General features: G+C 34.0%; 1 protein-coding gene across 10 annotated transcripts in view; it reads right to left on the bottom strand.

The window, feature by feature from the left end:
- Nucleotides 1–20,634, bottom strand: part of DIAPH2 (diaphanous related formin 2) — a 261,388-nt gene that overhangs the window by 148,097 nt on the left and 92,657 nt on the right. For all 10 annotated transcript variants that reach the window (XR_012044700.1, XM_072876616.1, XM_072876619.1 and 7 more), the window contains 2 exons: nucleotides 17,246–17,347; nucleotides 7,601–7,840 (listed from right to left, as the gene is read on the bottom strand). Coding sequence is in view for 9 of the 10 variants with exons in the window: in XM_072876616.1 (XP_072732717.1) it covers nucleotides 7,601–7,840; nucleotides 17,246–17,347 (342 nt within the window). In the remaining variant the exon portion in view is untranslated. The remainder of the gene's footprint in view (nucleotides 1–7,600; nucleotides 7,841–17,245; nucleotides 17,348–20,634) is intronic.

The following is a 20,634-nucleotide window of genomic DNA, read 5'->3' as shown; positions in this document are numbered from 1 at the left end:
GAGTGTACTTTACTTTTTATAGAGAATTAGTATTACAAGTATATCTGTAAAGATTTTTTTAACCGCATTTTACTAACTCATCTAGTACAGTTCTTACACAGAAGTAAGATACAACATACACAACAAATGAAATCAAGGATTTATTTAAGAAGAATAGATAAATGTGTGTGTAAAATCTCCTATTTGTTTTCTCATTCTCTAAATCACTAGAAGTTCTAATTCTATAATCCTCATGACAGGCTTGCCATCGATGTTCAATTTAATACAGGCCTTTCAGCTTTAAGGATTACCCTGTTAAGAATAAATGAGTACAGTCGAAAAACAGGCTTTTAAAAATATAAGGTATTTAGGCAATTAAGAATGCAATTTAATTCATACTGATTCGGTGATTAACGACTAAACAATGCTCAGTAATGGTATGCAGTTAAAAGGTTTTAATGTGTTATGTACATAGAAGTTTTTCCAACTTGAAAAAATTTGTAGATTTAGTGGCTAAACATCTGCGTGGTAAAAAGAAATTGCATTTCAATTTGTCTGTGAACGAGAACTGTGGGATTTGCAGTCTTTGATCTCTCTGACATTGTCAAGTGGATAAAGAATTTTTTTTTCTAAATGGACAAAATTATTTTGCCTTCAGATTACAAATGAAACATGTTTTGTCACCAACAGTTACATCATATTAACAAGACTTAATATTATCACCTGGTGCGTTGTTTAAAACGTGTAGTAAACAGCCATTCAGATCTTAAACAACTGTGTTAAATTCAATTCTTTGGCCCAATCAAGAAACACATCTTATCTACATTAATCTGTATTTTCAATAGCTAAGAGACACAATGAGTAACATCTAGCTCTATTTGATCTTTAGAATCAATATATACACTTTTAAAATCAAGTTCTAAGCCTATTATTATAATGACAAGGTAAGGAAGATAGGTGTTTCTTGAGTGTAGTTTAGCAGGTACTATTTAAATATAAAAATAGAAATTAAAGATAGGAACTGGAATGCTAACACCAGCATGGCTGTGTCTTTACATTCTCTGTATTCACAGAGTATAGTTGTATTCAGGGTAAATTTTTTGTTTCCTCTCTCTTTTTATTCTTGCATAGAATTTAACATTTTACTTTATGGAAAAGACAACTCTGGGTATTTTGAATTAAAAAGTCATCTTTTAAGAAAGTGAATTTTGTTTTTCTCATATCCAGTTAAAGTGCCCCTAGTTTCAATTTATGATCCCGGTCTCTCATTCTTTTGCTGTACACTTTGATAAAAAGCTTGGCTCCACAATTACAGTAACCTGTTTGGTACTGCAAGGTTGCTACAGGTCCCCCCCAAACCTTTGTTTCTCTTTTCCCACTGGGACAGACCCCAGGTTTTCTGCAGAGTTGCTTCCCGCTCTCAAGACAACACCTTTGCAGCAGTTTAAGCCTGTCCCAAGTGCACGACTTTGCATGCAGCACATCAGAATATCACCATGTTAAATACATAATCACCTTTATAATACTATTATTTCCCTTCAGCATAAAGCTAAACTGTCCTTTTATAAGCAAGAGCTCTGGAAAAGGGCAAGTTTAAGATGCTAGACTTACAAACAAAATACACTTAGGGCCTCTGTTACAAGAAAATCAAGACTAAGTACCTATTCTCATCAAAAGACTATGATTTAAAAAAAAAAAACCACCTCAGGCAGCTGACATTTAGTCAATTGTCTTCTCAACTAAAGAAATGTCTTATTTGGGTTAGCAGACTAAGAGCAAAACATGAAAAAAAAAAAATCAATATTTTTTCCCCTTCTTTTCATTCCTTGCACTTTTACTTGTTACTGTCACAGATGATAACTGAAGCTAAAATTTACAGTAAATAGTGATTAGAACTTTTTAAAATACGTTGGCTCTTAAATATATCTTAACAGACAATTTAATCAGAAACACATACTTCAATAAAATATTCTATGGGTTCTAAATTCCAAGTGATATTATGGGTGCGTATGGGAGCAAAAAAGGAAAAATTACATCCATTTCACAGTCTTATGAAGTGTTCCAGCCTCATGACTGTAGGTACATATGGCATAAGCCAGTGCAAAAGATTAGGTGGACTGCACAAAGGGTTACATCTTTAGAAGTAGCCAGAATTTCCTTGCTAGTGACCTAGGTATGTTAAACAAAAACCAAAACCAAATAAAATAGGTTAAAAAAAGGATTTTGCTTCCCACCTAATCTGTACTGGAAGACAAGTTTGTGAATCCTAAAAATCCCTGCCTTTCAAATGTTTTTGCATTATGCACTCTGTATTTTCATCCTTTTAATTCTCAAAGCACTACCATATTAAAAAAGTCAAAATAGCTCCCTGAGATTTGGTAAACCACCAAAACTCACCAACAGTAACGGAATTCACCATTTGGAATACAAATAATTGCTTTACTTCTACATCTTTAGTAGTGTTAACACACTGGAACATAAAAGCTTTTACAGAGCAGTGTCTGTATATATGGCATTTGCAAAACATGAACAATGCATGTCACTGACTTAAGATTTCTCAAATTTATTTATTTTTAATGATGACACTAACACTGCAGTGTTAAAATTTTTAAATATAGGTTTTGATTCTATGGCCTTTTCTTTATCTGAGACACAGAATTTGAGAATAACACATTTAGCTAAAAAACCAAAAATCAGTAGATCAGTGTAGGCCTCAGAAAGCAGCTTCCCGCTGAATGTTGAAGCATCAATTTGAGTGGTCAATACTATCAGATTCATTGCTTGGGAAAGGATTAAAGACTAACATACACAGAACATAATACTTGCAGCACACCCATTCAAATCAATTAATATACAGGTTACGATGTTTAGGTTCTGTAGCTCAGAAATAACATCAATATAACAAAAAACAAGACACTACATGTAAAAGGAGATAAAGCATTTGAAACATTCAAATCATACAATAACCCACATCCAGGAGTTGTTTTTTTTTTTTTTACAGGTACTTTTGGATTAAGTTTTCCGGTGTGAGGGTTAAAAGTGACAACCAACGTAAGGAAAAATGTATATTTTAACTACCACCAGAGTGACACTTGATTATATAGCTATAAAAAAAGCTTTCTATTGATTTTTATGAGATTATATAACTTTCATATCCTAGAAATCTTTCCCACCTTAACAGAAAAGGGGCTCGTAGACAATTAATAAATGTACGCTAGTCAGTAATACTCAAACCAGATAAACAGCTTGTCTTGTACTATTTGCACTATGAACAAGCAACATAATATTACTTATTACATAAAACACACATTGATCCAGCTAGAATACTACAAAAGCTTTATTAAAACAGAGGGATGCTTGCTGTTAGTCTTTACCTTAATTCACCACAAAAAGAACAGAAGTTGTACCTTACATATGCCTAAAGCAAACCTCTTTTCTTTCAATTAAATTTCTGTTTAGCATAACTTTATAGAACAATGAGGGTTCTCCTGTCCTCAATAAGAGATAACTGCTGCAATAGGGGTTCAGAATAGCAGTTGGATCATTCATACACATTAATCAAATGCAACAACTGGTAAAAAGATTTACCTTTAGTGAATTACTACAGCAGCCTCTCTGAACTTTACTACTTTTTCTGACATATTTATATTTTCACAGAGCACTTAACACTTAGGCAATCATGAATGCTCTAGTGCATACATCAGAGTAGCTGCTACTGCTTGCCAGCCTTGATACAGCACATGAATTCTAATGTTGATCTCTCTATTTGAACAAAATTAAGTTCTCTGTCTTCTGCCAAAGGTTGTTTACAAATCATTTCTTTCTTCAATAACATAATACACTACAATATAACACCCAGAAAGATAATCTGTTTTTAAGGATTTGCAATTACTATACAGGCATTACCTTTTAGCGATGACCAGACAGGTCTGAATTAACACTTTCTTTTCTTTATCAGGTTGTAACAGAAGTTGTTACACAATAACAGATTTCTGTGTACAAAATGACCAGCTCTGTTTTAAGAACATTTATTTTACAAAAACAAACATTTATCCCAGATCAATACCTGCCTTTTTTTTTTTTCTTTTTCCAGATCATATAACATAAGTACCACATGTACTAAACAATTAATTTTAAGATTGCTCAAGGACAACAACAAAAAAATATTAATACAAAAAGCAGGTTTTATTGAAAAGCGAATTCATCACATTAGGATACCTCATCATTAAAACAACTCTGCCTCCTATGTATATTCTGCACATAGAAATGTGTACACATAGACAGACATGTGTCCTACCCTTCTGGCCAAAAAAAAAAAAAAGCCCTCTTATAATGGCCAGGAAGTCCACTGACATTAAAGATAGTTTAAGTCTCTCATCTAAAAAAACAAGAAAAAAAAACAAACCCACAAACAAAAAACTTACAAACATCAAGCCTTCAAAAATCGTTGATCGAATTTGATTCCCCTTATCCTACTATGTTTTCTGGTTATTTTTTCTGAGACTTAATCCTTGTCTTTGGGCAAAACATCAACATACAGTAAAGAACAGCTAAAAACCAACAAATGAGTCAAGTCAGCTAGATTCATTATAAATTCTGTTCATGTAACAAATGAAGTCCTTCCAGAACAACAATATTCAGAGGATAATGCTGTTATTCAACTTGTATCTTGCTTTGTCCTATCAAGTATCTTACAGTGAGAGTCACCAGAGTCAAAAAGATTAGACAAAGAAATGACCAACGTTTTAAAACATTAAGCCAGATGGTCTTGTTTGATTTTAAAACTCCTATTGAAGCAGTCCTTATTTTAGGCAAGTAATGTTTAAAACTGGTAAGAAATTCTGCTGCTTATTCTAACGTTGCTTAAAAAAAAAAGTAGCAGGTTTTATGGCAAACAAAACAAAAAATTAGGACAAAGTTTCTTTGGCATGTTATATCTGACTCCTAATCTAACTATGTGTCTGAGGTTATGGAAGGGTGACTTCTAAATTGTAACATCCTATTGCTCATCATGGTTCCATACATAAAAACAAACAGTGCACAAAATATTTCACAAAATATTAAATTAAGTTAGTAATTTTTATGCTTTACAAGTATTCTATCAAAGTGCAAAATAAAGGCTCCCAAATTCCTCTTGAAAAGCTTGAAGACTGAAATACTTTCCCTGGGAAAAGAAATAAATTATTCAAGGAAGACCTCTCATTCACTAACAGTGCCTCCTCAAATTGCCATCACACTAACAAAAAAACCAACCAAACAAACAAAACAAACAACCCCCCCCCAAAAAACAAACAAAAAACCCCACCCCAACTTTCAATGTTCACATAGCTTTCAAAATTTAGTAGCATCCAGATGCCCCACAGAGCAAAAACATGTTAAGCCACATGACACTGGCAGACTACTTCCTTGTTCTTGCTGTTAGATATCACTTATTTCTCTTATTGCCTTCTTCAGCCAAGAAATAAATCAATAAATATATATATACACACACATATATATAAAAGAAATCTTAATTCACAGCAAGATTTCAGTAAATAGGACAATATACTCACCATGCCATGCTTACACATACAGAAGTTTTGATTTTCACAGTGAAGGCCAATTATTGACCTATGATCCTAAATTTTGAGACCATTTGAATAATGTAAAGCTGGTAAGTGGCTGTAGACAGATATTAAACCTGGTGCTTATAAAAGATATCGCCACCTAGTATAGTTTAATATTTTGTACTATTCACAACAGTTAACAAAGACCTGTCAGACTGTACTCTTAGGTAATAACGCAAAGCCAATAAAGCATCTTACTCTCTTGGGTGGAAAATGGGAGGGCAGAATTTGAAAGCTATTAAACAAAGAAACCAAATGCAACTATCAGTTGAAAATAATCAATGCATAAAAAGAGTCATTACCCAAATATAAATTTGTATTCTTAACCGTAATTTTAAAAAAATTTGTTGCGAATACTAACTGTGTAAGCACCTCTTATTTATAAAATTAAATATCAATGGAGAAGGTTACTTCTCTAAATATGATACTAAAGCATAAAGTACAGGTACAAAACCTTTTGAAAAAAAAAAAAAAAAAACATTCTTCCAAAAGCACATTAATATACTAATCTAAGTCAAATTACAATGGCAAATACATAAAGCTATGAAAACTGGAGCTTTAAATAGCAGAAAACATCTTTTAACTCGAGTAATAAACAATAAATTTAAACTGCAGACAATGCACATGTCACTCTGTCCTGAGAAACTTATCTACATTTCCATTATTTAAGTGACTTGTTCTGAGTTTGGAACTTATGAGTGATAATTTACAAGGTTTAATCAATATGTTGAACTATTAATGATACCATTTCATATCTAGATTTTGGTGATAACCTCTTTTTTGCTCCAACCACCATAACTGTCTTTGTGGTTATTTTATTTTTAGACATCACCTTATAACAAAATATACCTAGTACCTAAATGCAACAGCACAGTCAACATTTCATTAGGGAGAACGTTTAGGTATTTTCTCTAACCTCACGGGGGGGGGGGGGGGGGGGGGAATGAACACTTCCCTCAGAAATACCTATCTTGAAAACAAAAAAAAAAAGTTAACAAATAGATTTTGTTTCTGAGGGCAAGGCTGAATTAAATAATCATAGATTTTTGTCTCCATTATTTTAAATGGAATTTAGCTGTAAGCACAGATAGCTATGCTTCAGCAATTATTCAGTTTAGTAGAGAACAATTTGCAGGATTAGTCAATCTATATTAGCTGTGTCAACTTCTGTGGGATTTGCATTGACAGCAATTCATAAATCTATCACCTGGAGTGCAAGAATACCTCCTCAAATCTGTGCTATGCTAGAGTACCATTCATGTACAGTCATCATTTCCCCTCCACCTCGTTAACAAGTAGTTTTCTACTTAAAACATTAATTTCCCTTTACATTCCACTACTACCAAAACCAAAATGCAGCACTAGATTTATTAAAAAAATCCTTCAACTTGGCCTCTCTTTAAAAAAAGCTATTAAAGAATGAACGGTTTTCTCAGGTGATGATTTTCATTTTACCAGAAGTTAGCAACATCTTTGTATTAAAACTACAGCAAGCAGGGCCTTTCTCTACTGAAATTTGTTAGATCAGACTTGCTAAGTACTTGAAATATTATTTCCCCCCCCCAAGGTTAAATCTCCTTGAGGTACACATCAGATTTCCTTATGGTGCCCAAAAAAGGAACTTGAAACCTGGACCCTCAGATTAGGCCAAGCAAAAAATAACTGAAAAATTCCTCTGAAAGATTTATGCTATTAATAAAATCTGAAAGATTTATTCTATTGACAAGATGATAGTGGAACAAATTCAGATCAAAAAAAGCTGTTCTACTTGTGTACTCCAGAAAGACTCAGAACAGACTTACAACTAAACAGCTGCCTTAAATCCCCATTGCACTGAGAAAAACAACTATAACAGGGAACCATCCTACAAATGTTTACTTTGTCTATCCATTATTAAAACCAGAGATGCAGTCAGTAAATTACATTGATTGAATGTTTTTCCCTATTTAGGGTACTTTCTCATGTGTCATGCGTTTCATGAATCTGCACTTACAAGTTTTATAGCTTCATCTTACCTTGCAAAGAAAACTGATGTTAAAACCAAGAGACTGTGCGTTTCTGGAGCCAGAGTTCATGTAGTTTCCAAGGAACAGCACTAATTCTAAAAGCTTACTAAAGCTTTCACTCTTCTTGAGCTCTTCACAAGCTAGTGTAACCGCCATAATGTCAGGTTTGATATTGTTTACATGCTCTTCAAACATAAGCCTGAAAAGGATCCCATTGAGACGTGACTGCAACATTTTCACTGAACTCATCTACAAAATAAAAAACATTAAATCAGAACATAAAAAACCAAAAGCTTATTTAAGCAATATAGCTTATATTAAAAAACAATATTGTGCAGCCAGCAAGACTACAGTTTCTGTATGTTTTCATTGCTTATTTTGTATTTCCAGGAATTTCTACCTGCCCACGGGTATTTTTCCCCAAACCGCACACTTTGCCTGAAAAAAATTCAGTGAAGCAACTTATTGAGAATAAGAATGTGCTTTGTGTTACCAAACCATTTAACCTGTGAATTCCAAACTCACTGGCAATAAATGCACACTGCCAAAACCCGTCCTCCCAGCAAAGGAAATGTAAGCCAATTCCACCAGTTAAGAAGAACTGAAAATCAGCCTGAAGGTACACATGGCAAACATTTCATCACATCTCCAGTGAAGTTACCCTTGAACTCTGATATTTACCAATATCCTAAAACTAAGCTTCTCAGTTTTTCTTCCTTCAGAAATGGTACAACAATCTCTCAAGCGTGTGTGCTGATACCAGCAAAAATGCAAACAGCTACACTTCAGTCTGATTAAGCTAAGGAATTACACTTTCCATTTTTAGATTCTCTTACTGAGCTGACACATAGCTCTCAACTTGCTCTTGGTCTCTGGGAGCATAATAGGGGAGAGAGACGATGAATTCTTAGGGACCCATGCGGAATGACATGGGAATAAGTGAGTTTGAGACACAGAAGATCAAGCTTCACTAGCCAGATATTCATATAAAGCCAGGTCACATTAGTACTATTGTTCATGAAATATTTTCTGCCACTGTAATGATGTGAGCTGTTAATTGTGATATTTACAGATTACATCAGTGCTACATCTAACGACGTGTTTATTTTTGCAGTTTTTAATTAAAATGAAACCCACAGTGGGTTTTGTTCAGTTATTACCTACACTTATAGCAAGTTATAAAATAAATAATATTAATCATACCAGTACTGATAGTTACCAAACAAGCTCAAAGGTATTTTAAAGATACACTATGATATATATTTGATCCTGAGAGTTTTCAAGTTCATGCCATCGAAAAATCCCAATCTGTGTATCCCAAAGAATAATCAGATTCAGGAGGTGGATAAAGAGGTTTTGGCTGAAATTCATGACAATAAGTTTTATATAAAACACAATATACCTAGAGATACTAAAGTAAGGATATACTTCTGGTATACTCTTTCAGTTCTGATCCCATGACAACATATTTTGTAGGCAACATACTGCTTGCTTTTTAACCTCTTGTCTTTTTGTCCTTCTAAACAGATTTTGTAAAACTACTGCCCAAGATAGTATCACCTTTATGTTTCAGACACTTTGCAAAAGGTCCTATAGGACTCATTCCTTCCTGATGTGATAAAAAGATGGGAGGTTATAAATCACAGCATTGTAACATGGTAAATGACAGAGACACTGACAAGTATCTATAATAGTAATTCATTAGTTTAAATCCCCAAGACCAATTTCATTAGACTAGCTACCAAAATATGTCCATGTATTTCATATTTTGCACAAGTGATCAGTAATATTTTCTCCTACTTATCAGTGGGCTACAATTCACAAGAGATATTTAAATTTAAGAGAAAAATATGTACTGAAAATTTTTAATCCACTTAAAAATTTTCCTTTAAATGCAAGAAAGATTACCTTCCAAATCTAACTCCTAATTTTAATTAGCAGAATACAGAAAGATTTCTCCCCCAATGCATTCACTATCAATGGTGTTCCTGAAGCACTTTCTCCCCCTGAAAGAAAAGCTTTGTTATGTGACAAATCACAGATCTTGGCTATCAAAACAGAAAGATTTTTATGTGCTCATGTCCCTGCTGCCCAAAGCTTTATTTACCATGGCTTCTTGAGGAACCATTATTTTTCTACTGGTGTTATCTACCACAGACAGCTACCAGAAGCAGCAGCAATAACTTTCACAGGAAAGACTTGGGTGGCCTGAATAATGATGAATTCATAATAAAATGAAAATAAATATGAAGGCACTCCAGACGGTCTCAAATAATTCACATGATCAGACTGGAATGAGGAGGAAAGGATCAGAAAAGTTTCAGCATAACTTGCTATCTTTTTTTTTTATACACCTCCACTGTCACCAATTTCTCTGTGAGCCTCTATAAGCCAACGTCATGCAAAGTCTTGAAATGTTATTCTTCTAATCATTGTGTATCTCATAAATATCATATTGAAAACATCTGCCTTGAAAGGATCTACCTTCACTAAGCAGCAGTAGATGGAAATTAAAATTAATCACATAATTTGCTTTAACTTTTGTAGAATAATCTCCAATTACTGATTTCACTCAAAATTGCACAGAAAAAGTTGTCAAAAGCTTTAGATCCTGAAAACAGAGTGCAACAAAACATGTATAAGCCAACAGAACAGTGTGACAAACACTTGTGAGGAATAATCCTTTACAATACTTCAGCCAATTGTACTTTTTTTTTTTTTTTTTTTTAATGCTGCGAAGTGTCACAGAACACTGACCATTTATTTGTTTTGCAAAGTAGTTTGACTACCAAACCAGTAGTAGGTTTTAATTTCATTTGCTGATCTGCATAATATTTAAAAAGTATCTTGACAATTTCATAAGAGGCATTTCAAGTGGGTTGTTTCCTTAGAATTCAAAACATTTTTATATACATTATACTCTTTATGTATCAATAGAAGATGATCACAAATGCTATTTTAATTTCCTCCTTTCCCACCCTGCCCCAGTTTCTCTTTTATATGCATGTGTCTAAATATGCATGTTCAATGGGCTGGTAAACATATTGAACTTAGAGGAATCTTGTGAAAATAGGTAAGGTGCAAACATTATATTCACTAAGAAATACGTCAAATTGTTTATAGTTCTGCTAAATTAGTGTCAAAGGCATATAAGAAATAAAACATTCAAATAGGTACATGTAACAGCAAGCATTAGCTTTCACCACAAACAGTTAAAGAAGCAAGAAAATAGGTATTTCTTTTCCATCCAACTGTGAGCACTGGACTGCACGTCATTATTCCCCCTTCTGGGCTTTCATAAAGGTCCTTGTCTGAATTCTCTACCTAATCAAGTTCCTTATTCAGTTCTTTATTCTTTATTATCATCACTCAATTCTCAAGCCCTGTATTAAAACTAAGATCAAAGGTTACTGGAAAAAGAGGCAAAAAGCACAATTAAATTTGCCTCGCTTCCTAAGGTAAAAAGCTGGCATTCCTATAACACAAATTTGTCAACTTACTCAGACAACTTAGCCTCTTACCTAATATAAACAGTTGCCTTTTTTTTTCCTAGCAATGTTCTAGAAAGATTAATTCTTCAGCAGCTCTAGAAATTACAATGAGGCAAAACAAGTGGTAAATAAATTCAATTAAAATTACTAAATGACTCTAAACCAATGCAGGTGCAATAAACTTGTACAATTCTTCCCACTTTGTCCACCTCCCAGCAAGGGCTGTTCAGGACAGCTAATCCTGGTTATACAGCAAAAAGGATCACAGAATCCACAAGTGTCTACAACTCAACTACTCAGTGAAACTTACCCTCTTGCACAATGAAATTACTGATAACCCACTTCTTAACAGCTGAAGGAAGTTTTGCATTCACTAGAAAATAGCAAAAAACCCTCCCACTTTTCCAGAACACACACCAGAAAGGGAATTCTTTGGTCAGTTCCAGTCACTGGTTTTGTTGGTTCACTAAAGAGTTATTAACTAAAATTTGCACCACATAATTGTGGGATGATTTTTAAAAGTGGTAATATTCTTGTTAACTTGACTTCAAAACTCACAGTTGGTGGTAAACAGTGGGTCCAGTTTTCTGAGTTTAAGTACCACTAACACCACAAAAGATGTAATCTTTTTTTTTTAGCCTGTCCTCTGAGTTGACAGGAAATGGCTGGTACTCACACTTTACAGCACAGATGAGACTTATGCTTTTACAATAGTTAAACTGTTCAACTGGAACTCAAATTCAAAGCAAGTACCCTTGTTGAAGTTGCAGCTGTTCCCATGACATAAAAAAAAAAATTAACTCTTAAACACAAGTTTTACATTTAAAAATCAGAAAACATTGTGCCTAGCTTTTTTTAATGTTATACAACTGATTCAGTTAATCCATTTTTTTTTCTCTACTTCAACATCAATGCAAACTTTTCTTTATATGAAGTTGTGTTGTCTTTTTTGATCCCAGGATATAACTTCAAAAACAATTCCAATACCTAATTTGAATATATAATTGATATTAACATTTCATCTAAATGAAAACTCAATTCTAATTTTCATTTGCATATCAGCTGAATATTAAGTTAATGGGTCTCGTCTAGTAAGTTAATAATTTACTAAGTATGGTTTTTCTACACAAATTTTAAACAACTTATTCCAACCTTTATTAAATTTGATGGGCACAGTGATTATCCAGTTAACATCGCTTAATAATTAACATACCTAAATTCACATACAAATAAGGGTACACATTTTAAATACTACTTAACATAGTCTTTCTCTCATCTTCTTTTCTTAAACATATTCTTAACATCAAGGTTAAGATTATTATTAATGCAAAACTTTGAAATGAATTTGAAACATAGCAAAAAAGGACTCCAGTCAAGTAAAGAGCTCAAGTTCAGCTTCATTTCTTCCACTTTAATAAGATTGTTCAATTAAATCAAAATCGGAAACAAAACCAGCATTTTGGTAATATTAATGTAGTTTAAGGCCTCTAAAAATAAGACAGAATTACTACCCATAAGGAAATGTAGTATTTTTTATTAAACCAGATGGTAAAGTTGAATAAGCAAACAAGCTTCAGGAAACTTAATCCCTTCATAAGGCAAACATCACCATTTGGAGATGTTTGATTAAGCAGTTTTTTCTAATTAATGTTCCATTAAATACTTTTAAATTCTTTCTCAACTTTATGTACTGGTCATTCCTCAAAAGAACAAATCAACAAAAAAGTGATCATGACTATATTCCTACTGTCGGAAAATAAGGATACTTTTATGACTTCTTCAATACAATTGAGTGAAAAAACAAGGCCCATTTAGTTTCAATCCAGCAGTAATCATAAGTCACATAAATGTATGATCCCCAGGTATGTAAGACAACCAATAGAGATGATACCATTTCCCAAGTGACTTTAATTTACAGTTGTATAATTTTCTGGGAAAAAAACTGCAAGCATAATCAGAATGAAAGATTACAAGAAATAAATCATACTACTATATAAAAAGAATGAGGAAAAAAGAGTAAGTACTAGACCTAACAGATATACATCTGATAAAAAACAAAACAAAAACAAAACCCAAACTATCCAACAGCGACAAAAACCCAAGGCTACTCCTCTCAGTTCAAGTGGTTTTCAGATATCTATCAGTAAAACGTAACTTGACATGAACTCTGGTAAAAAGTGTAATAAGAACACTTACTATCTACACATATTTAATACACACTACTTGTATGTTGGCAACTTCATTAAATGCTTCTGTTTTACCACTACATCAAGACAAAACAAAAGAACTATTCCTTCTAACCTGTGGTCTTCTGAGTTGGAGGTAAATAATCTTCCAGACATGAGAACAAAAATTCTCCAAGTGTTCTCATATAGTTAAGCTTTGTAGTATCTCAGTACTTTACGTTTGATGACAGAAAACTTAGGTTTTGCACTGTCATTTATACTCATTGTGCAGCCAATTCACATACAAACAGTTAAACTAGAGTATCAGTTACATTCTTTCAGTTATCATTCATACTCATCCAACCAAGATGAAACTGAATGTGTGACAAAGAATTAAACAGACTGACTTTTTTTTCAGGTTTTCTTTGCTTTACGAAAAATATTTCTGCTGTCTTGGATCAGCCTTTTGATATCTATAATAATTACACCTGAAATTTATTTTCAGTCTTTCATTTCCAGCAGCATATTAGCATATACCCAAAATGAAAAGGCCATTAGTCAAATACAACCAAATTAGTGCAAAATGCAAAACCTGATCCTGCCTGTCCTATGCCCCCTCAAAATTTCAGACTAGGTGATTAATGAAGTTGCAGACATTAATGAATCTCTCCCATAATGCCTTCTGCACAGAGGTGAAACTGGGGAAATAATTTTATCTACAAAAAACCAGCCAGCACATCATTTCTGCTTAAGTGGTCAGATATAGTTACCCCAATTCTTAAAAACCGTATGCTTCTATGCAAGCCTAGGCAAAGCAAACAAACCTTGGCAGTAATAGAATAAACTTTTGACTAATCCTGTTGTACTGGGTCTGGCTGGGATGGAGTGAATTGTTCTTCATAGCAGCCTGTAGAGTGTTGTGTTTTAGATTTGTGAACAAAACAATGCTGTCAACACACTAATGTTTTAGCTACTGAGGAACAGTGTTTGCACAGTGTCAAGGCCTTCTCCACTTCTCACTCTGCAAAACCCAGTGAATAGACTGGGGGCGTGCAAGAGATCGGGATGGGACACAACCAGCCAAATGACCCAAACTAACCAAAGAGATATCCCATGCCATATAGTGTCATGCTCAGTAATAAAACGTGGAGGAGGGGGGCTTAGATAGGTTAGCCACCTTTTGCTCAGGAACTGGCTCTACATCAGTCTACACATGGGAGACGATAAGTGATTGCCTTTTTCTTTCCCTTTGTTTTCTCTCCTTCTTCTTCCACTTATCCTTCACTACTTGAACTATTTTTATCTCAACCCATGAGTCTTCTCACTTTCACTGTTCCTTTCTTCTTCCCCCATCCCACTGGGGATGGGAGGGGGAAGCGAGTAAGCATCTGTGCAGTGCTTAGCTGCCTACCAGGGTTAATCCACATACCTGTTCTTTTCTGAATAGCTGCTCTTGACTCTGTTTCTACCTAAAGGGAAGGTACAGAGAAAATGGAACCAGAGGATTCTTGAAGGTGCATGGCGATAGGACAAGCAGCAAAATAAAAGACGGCACTCAGGAAATTCTGTCTATAAGGAATACATTGTTGACCACAAAGGTGGCTGAATATGGAATGCAGTGCCACTGTGACAGCTTTCCTCAGCAGAAGGGTAATTTACTACTACCCACCACAGATCAGCATGATGGGAGGATGCAGATAAACAGTATAGTAATCCAGAAATATCTTTATATAAAAGCTATAGAGAGCAATGCAGTAAAACTGAATAGGGGAGAAAGGCTGAAGCAGAAAAGGTAGGTATGATGTTTATAAAAGGGAAACGTGTGGCAGAAGAAGGGATCGACTTGGGAAAGGATTGAAGTTATAAAGATCAGGGGGGGAACATTAAGGAACTTAGAGCAGTAAAATGGACAACTATCTACAGCGCCTTTTAAATCAAGGTCATTGTGCACAATTTTCTGACTTTCTTTGCTTATTTTAAACAGTTGACCGAATAGAATTCATAGACATCAGAGTCTTCGTTTGTCCTAATGCCTCCACCTTGCTTGCTTCATTCTGTGTTTTCCTTACACACATTTCAGATACTATCCCTTGCACAAAATCTAAGTAATTTCCTACTTTGTTTGGCATTATTTACGTAGGAGGGAAATAAGGAAAAATTCATTTGGTAAATCAATCACTCCCTGGCATCCTTTGCTCATTGCTATTTCAAAAATAGGCAGGAAGCAAAGAGTAGACAGGGAAATTGTTCTGGCCTTCCTTCCTTTCTTCCCAGGGATCAAAAGCCCATCTTCTTGTAGGGCTGGAAGTACTACTGTCACTTCATCACATTGTTTTAGTCACTCTGAAAGTGTGTGTTACATGACAAAGAGGGAACAAAGTATTCCTCCAGTGCTTTTAAACAGATTTTTTTAAATATACATACACGTATGTGTATGTATATAAAATATATATAAAACATAACATAGAATTTATGCATATAATATATATCCGCATATATCCATATATCTGGATAAGTTTTCATATATATCTATATATTATACTAATATATTATACTATAATTATATTTTTATATATATTGCATGCCATAAGTCCTTCAAGAAATGCACCAAATATGTATTTATAGAGATTTTTAGATTGTTAGTGATCAATAAATAGATGGTCATGTATTCCTACTGCAGACCTTCCAATAAGACTAACCAATGCATCACACTTCTACCAAAATGCCTCATCTTTGTTTTGAAATAAAACATGTTTAGAACTTAATGCCATTTATTAAAAAAATAAAATCAATAGCCCACAGTTTTTCAAAAGAAGCCATTGATATCTTTCATTTTCTAAATTCGCTACAAAAAAATCTCAGCAGGTCAAATTATGTCAGTCCCTGCTTCCCCCCCACCCCACCCCCCCCCCAAAAAAAAAACCCCCACCCAAAGTCGCTCAAAAGGCACTCTCCTTTTAAGGTTTCACACTCTCCTTTTAAGAGACCTCTATTTCTGTTTTAATATATTTTAATGTGCATAACACCATAAAAATCCAGCAGGAGCAAACCTAGCTCCTGTGGAGTTAGGGATAAATTCTAAACACATTACAGAGACTATCATCATTATTATAATCTTTTAGACTGACAAAGTGAAGTGAAAACAGGAACTAATTTGCCTAAGGACTTATACCAGGTCTTTGGAAGACCAGAAGCAGAAAAAGAGCCTTCCAAGTCCTAGCTTAGTACTTGGTATCACACAATCAACTACCAGCATGTATTAGGGTAACTTATGCAAATTTTATTATTTCATGCAGAGACAGGTTCTAGCCATTATAATACTCAATATCCCTACTTTTGGAATAGATATATGTATTGAACACTAGGAAAAGCAACAGAATATCATCTACAATTTCAGTTCTAACATGAATCCACACCTCTTCTAGAGCAGTTTTGCAAGTTTCTATGTGTTTGTATATATACATATATATTTTATATGCATATGCATACATACATATGTGTATATACACATGCACACATAAAATATATATACACACACTCTTTTTTTTTTTAATCACAGGGTAAAACATGACGAGATATTATGGGCATATTAACTCTTTCAGCTGTTCAGTGTTTGACACAGCAGAATAAATTTATCGAAGTTGTCAATGCCATTGAGTTAATGGGTCTTTTATGAACTCTTGGAAATTTTACTTGAACCTAGACTGTTCTCCATAATTGTTTAATAAACACACAAGACAACACAGTCAGACAAAAGATTTGGTCTGGCACAGAAGCGCCTGTTGATCTCAACTGCATACTGTAATTCCTTCCAGAAAAACACCAAATATGTATTTACAGAGATTTTTAGATTATTACTCATCAATAAAGAGATGGTAACTTTTTCCTACTACACAACTTGCAAAAACACTAAACAAAACAAGGGAAGCCTAAAACTTTTCTTTTTCATCTATTTGACAAAATAGAACTCTCCAGTTAATTATTGCACTAATACATACCACAACTCCAAATTGTTCTGGCTCAGCAAGATCATTGTATTCATCCTTTAATTCAGCTAAGGCATCGAGTTCTTTCTGCTCAGGAAGATTCTTCACTAGGTTCTAAAACAAACAAGACATTATATTAAATTTGTTATATTAAACTAGCTGAGATCTTAAAATAACACGCTCAAAATACCACAACATGGAAATGCATGAGGAAATTATGGGAAGCTTATTTTATTTACACAGCTTTAACACTATATAAACATCAAATCAAACCAGTAATTATTTAATACAGACATCAGCACCTCTGTTACAGTCTCTAATTTGAAGAATGCCTTCTCAGTATTAAAAAGCTAGATAAAACTCTTAGATGCTGTCAGACCCTGAAGAATTATACTCTATCTACAATCTTTTTGCCCTCATGATTGCATCTTGCTCATTACATATTAATCAAGAAATAACTTGTCTGTGTAAAGCAAGCCATAACTATCTAAAAACAATAAAAATCTTTAGACATTCTTCAACATAGCTGTGCACAAACATCACTTAAAAACACCTTACACAAGAAAAGAGCAACATCTCAAAATTGTACAGATCTTCTGGATGGCAAATATACTGGAACTCAGCAAAAAGTAGAACTCGCTTGAAATCTTATCCATGCCCCCAGAGAAAACTGTATGATTTATTACATGATCTTAACATCTCAAAATACAGATATGCTAAATGCATAAAATATTTATATTAAGGCTGAAGAATATTTTGTTTTAAGAGATACTCAGTAATAAGTTTAGGTTGTATTTAAATTTTGATATATATGTTAGTTGAAAACAAAACAAAAATGTAACCCTTCAAGGGGAAAATAATATATACACTTACAGTCAAGCAAGCAAGAGTCAATAAGCCTTTTTTGTTCAAAAAGGTTCATAAATCTTAAGATCAAAACACCAAAGTGTATTAAAATCTTATTAGCCGATATGATTACACACAGCTGTCCACACACAGAGAGTGCCCTTTACTTCATTTCCAATCTCCACTAACCACCTTTGTTCATATTAAACACTTATGACAGGAAAAATTAAGAAACAAAAATAATGTAATATTTTGGATACTGGATATGGGATCCAAAACACTGTAGTAGCTTGGAAGCAAGTGTGATTTTTGTGAAATTTCAGAGGGCATTGAGTCATGGGCAAGCACTAGCCACTGAAAAAAATCAAACGGACTGAGTTGGAGACATTTACCTATACAAGAGAGGCAGAAATACCTCCAAATCTAGGTGAACACAGTGTCCCTCCTGCTTTCCCACTGTGGCCCTTAGGGGGATTTTTTTGGGACCTAATTGCCTAACCACATCGTAACCTAACCTAATGCCTAACCAGGCACCCTGTTTCTGTATGCTGGATAATTTATAGACAATATGCATATAGAGGCCAAAGTAGCAGCACGCTTTTGTTATTAATAACTTCTGAAAAATCAACATGAGGATTCACTCAACTGCACAGTGCAATGACTTCTGTACTAAATAACTAAGAAAAAAAATGCCTTCACACAGAAATCATTTTTGCTCCTACACAAACACAGTGGGTCCCGAGGCATTAAAGAGAAAAGCCGTAAGTCCATGTTCTTCACCAAGAAGCTCCTACTTTATGAAGGTGCCCTCTGAAACTTGCCTAAGTAAATGGCAGAAGAACCGTCAGATTTAGAGCTTTACTTCCAATAAAGTGTCTACGGAATATGCAATTCTATAGCATTTTAATCAGAACACAGATTTTATTGAAAATAAGTTAATGTGGTACAGCTAAAATAATCAAGTCTTTTGATACTTCCTGCAACACTAGTTTTAGAAATAAAACATTCCAAAAACATGCTCCTCTAGCTTGAAGTTCTTCGGGTTAGGTTATTAGCACATCAGTTCTCCTCCCCTCCCACCAGAAAAGGTGCATTGCCATGTGTTCCCATCAGATATGATTAAAATAGAAGGGGCATGCACACTGACACTATCAGAGAACCGATAATGACTGTTTAGGTCTATGTCACAAAAAGACTCTGATATAAAAAAAGTTATGTGTCTTCTAAAATCAGAAAAGCAACCAGTGATATAGAAGCAATTTTTTTCCAGATATAAAAATCTTAATTGGAGAAAACTTGTACTATTGGAGGTACACATGCCTTATTTTTCGAACATACCAATCTTGCCATGACTTCTGCAATATTCTTATTTGTTAGGAGAATTTGATTACTGATCATTCTGCCAGGCTTGATGAAGTAGGCATTGAGGTACAACTTTCAGAAAGGCATCAGTCTAATTTGTCAAATTTGCAAGTGATAGCTAAACTTAATTCTCTAAGCTGGAAGAATCAAACATTCACCCATCTTAAGGAAAAATAAAGACGACAAGCAGTCTCATACAAAACTTCCTTGTTACAGAAAGATTTTTACACTTACACCCGGGAGCTACGGAGTGTCTCAGTGAGCAGAGTTCAGTATACCTGACAGAGATAAGCATCAGATTCACCTGGATGTCATACTATTAAGCTATGGCCTCGTGTTTAAACCCAAGCATGCTTCCTTTCCTCTTAACCCCAAACCATGTCCCATAAATTTCTGCTTAAAAAAAAATTAAGGATCTATAAAACATTCTTGATCATTTGATTGACTGTTTAACACTGGTAAAGATCAAATACATGAACTACCTAAATCATGTGATTTTTTTTAACCTATTTTCATTAGGCAGACTATTTACCAAATGCTGTCATCAATAATTTCACACTATTTGTCAGACATGTATATTTCATTACACATTAATAAACTTACTGTAAAACATTTTTTTTTCCCCATCAATGAAGATAAAGAAATCATTTATTTTTCCTCATCCACACCCCTTCATGGTCTAGAGCTAACAGATCAACTCATTTTACTCTCAGCTTCTAAGAAGAAGAGTTTGTCTCTACTAGCACTGCAGCCCCCCATATATATATATATATATATGTTTAAATATTAAATATTTAATAATTTACTTTCATTAATTGTATTGAATAACTGAAAATGAAGCTAAAGCATTCAGTGATCACATACTCAAATCCTTGTCAGTACTTTAGGAAACAGAGTTTCATAATGTATTCATGATGATGCGGGTTTAAATAAAAATAGGGTAAATAAAAATGGTTTACCTAAACATAAGAGTAGTAGAAATCTAAGGCTGACATTAAGAAGCTGAAACTATCACTCACTACTCACTGCCACAATGCCCTGAATTCTGCAAAACGTGATGTTTGACAACTGTATGTTTACAAGAATTTATCTCAAAGCCACACTGGAAATTGAGAATATTTTTTCCTAGAGTGTTTTCCTCATGGAAGAGTTACAACAGGATATCGTCTACTATGTACTCAAACTGATTAATC

Source organism: Ciconia boyciana, chromosome 12 (assembly GCF_034638445.1).
Source record: "Ciconia boyciana chromosome 12, ASM3463844v1, whole genome shotgun sequence".
Classification (NCBI taxonomy): Eukaryota; Metazoa; Chordata; class Aves; order Ciconiiformes; family Ciconiidae; genus Ciconia; species Ciconia boyciana.
This window is presented reverse-complemented; position numbering and strand designations above follow the sequence as displayed.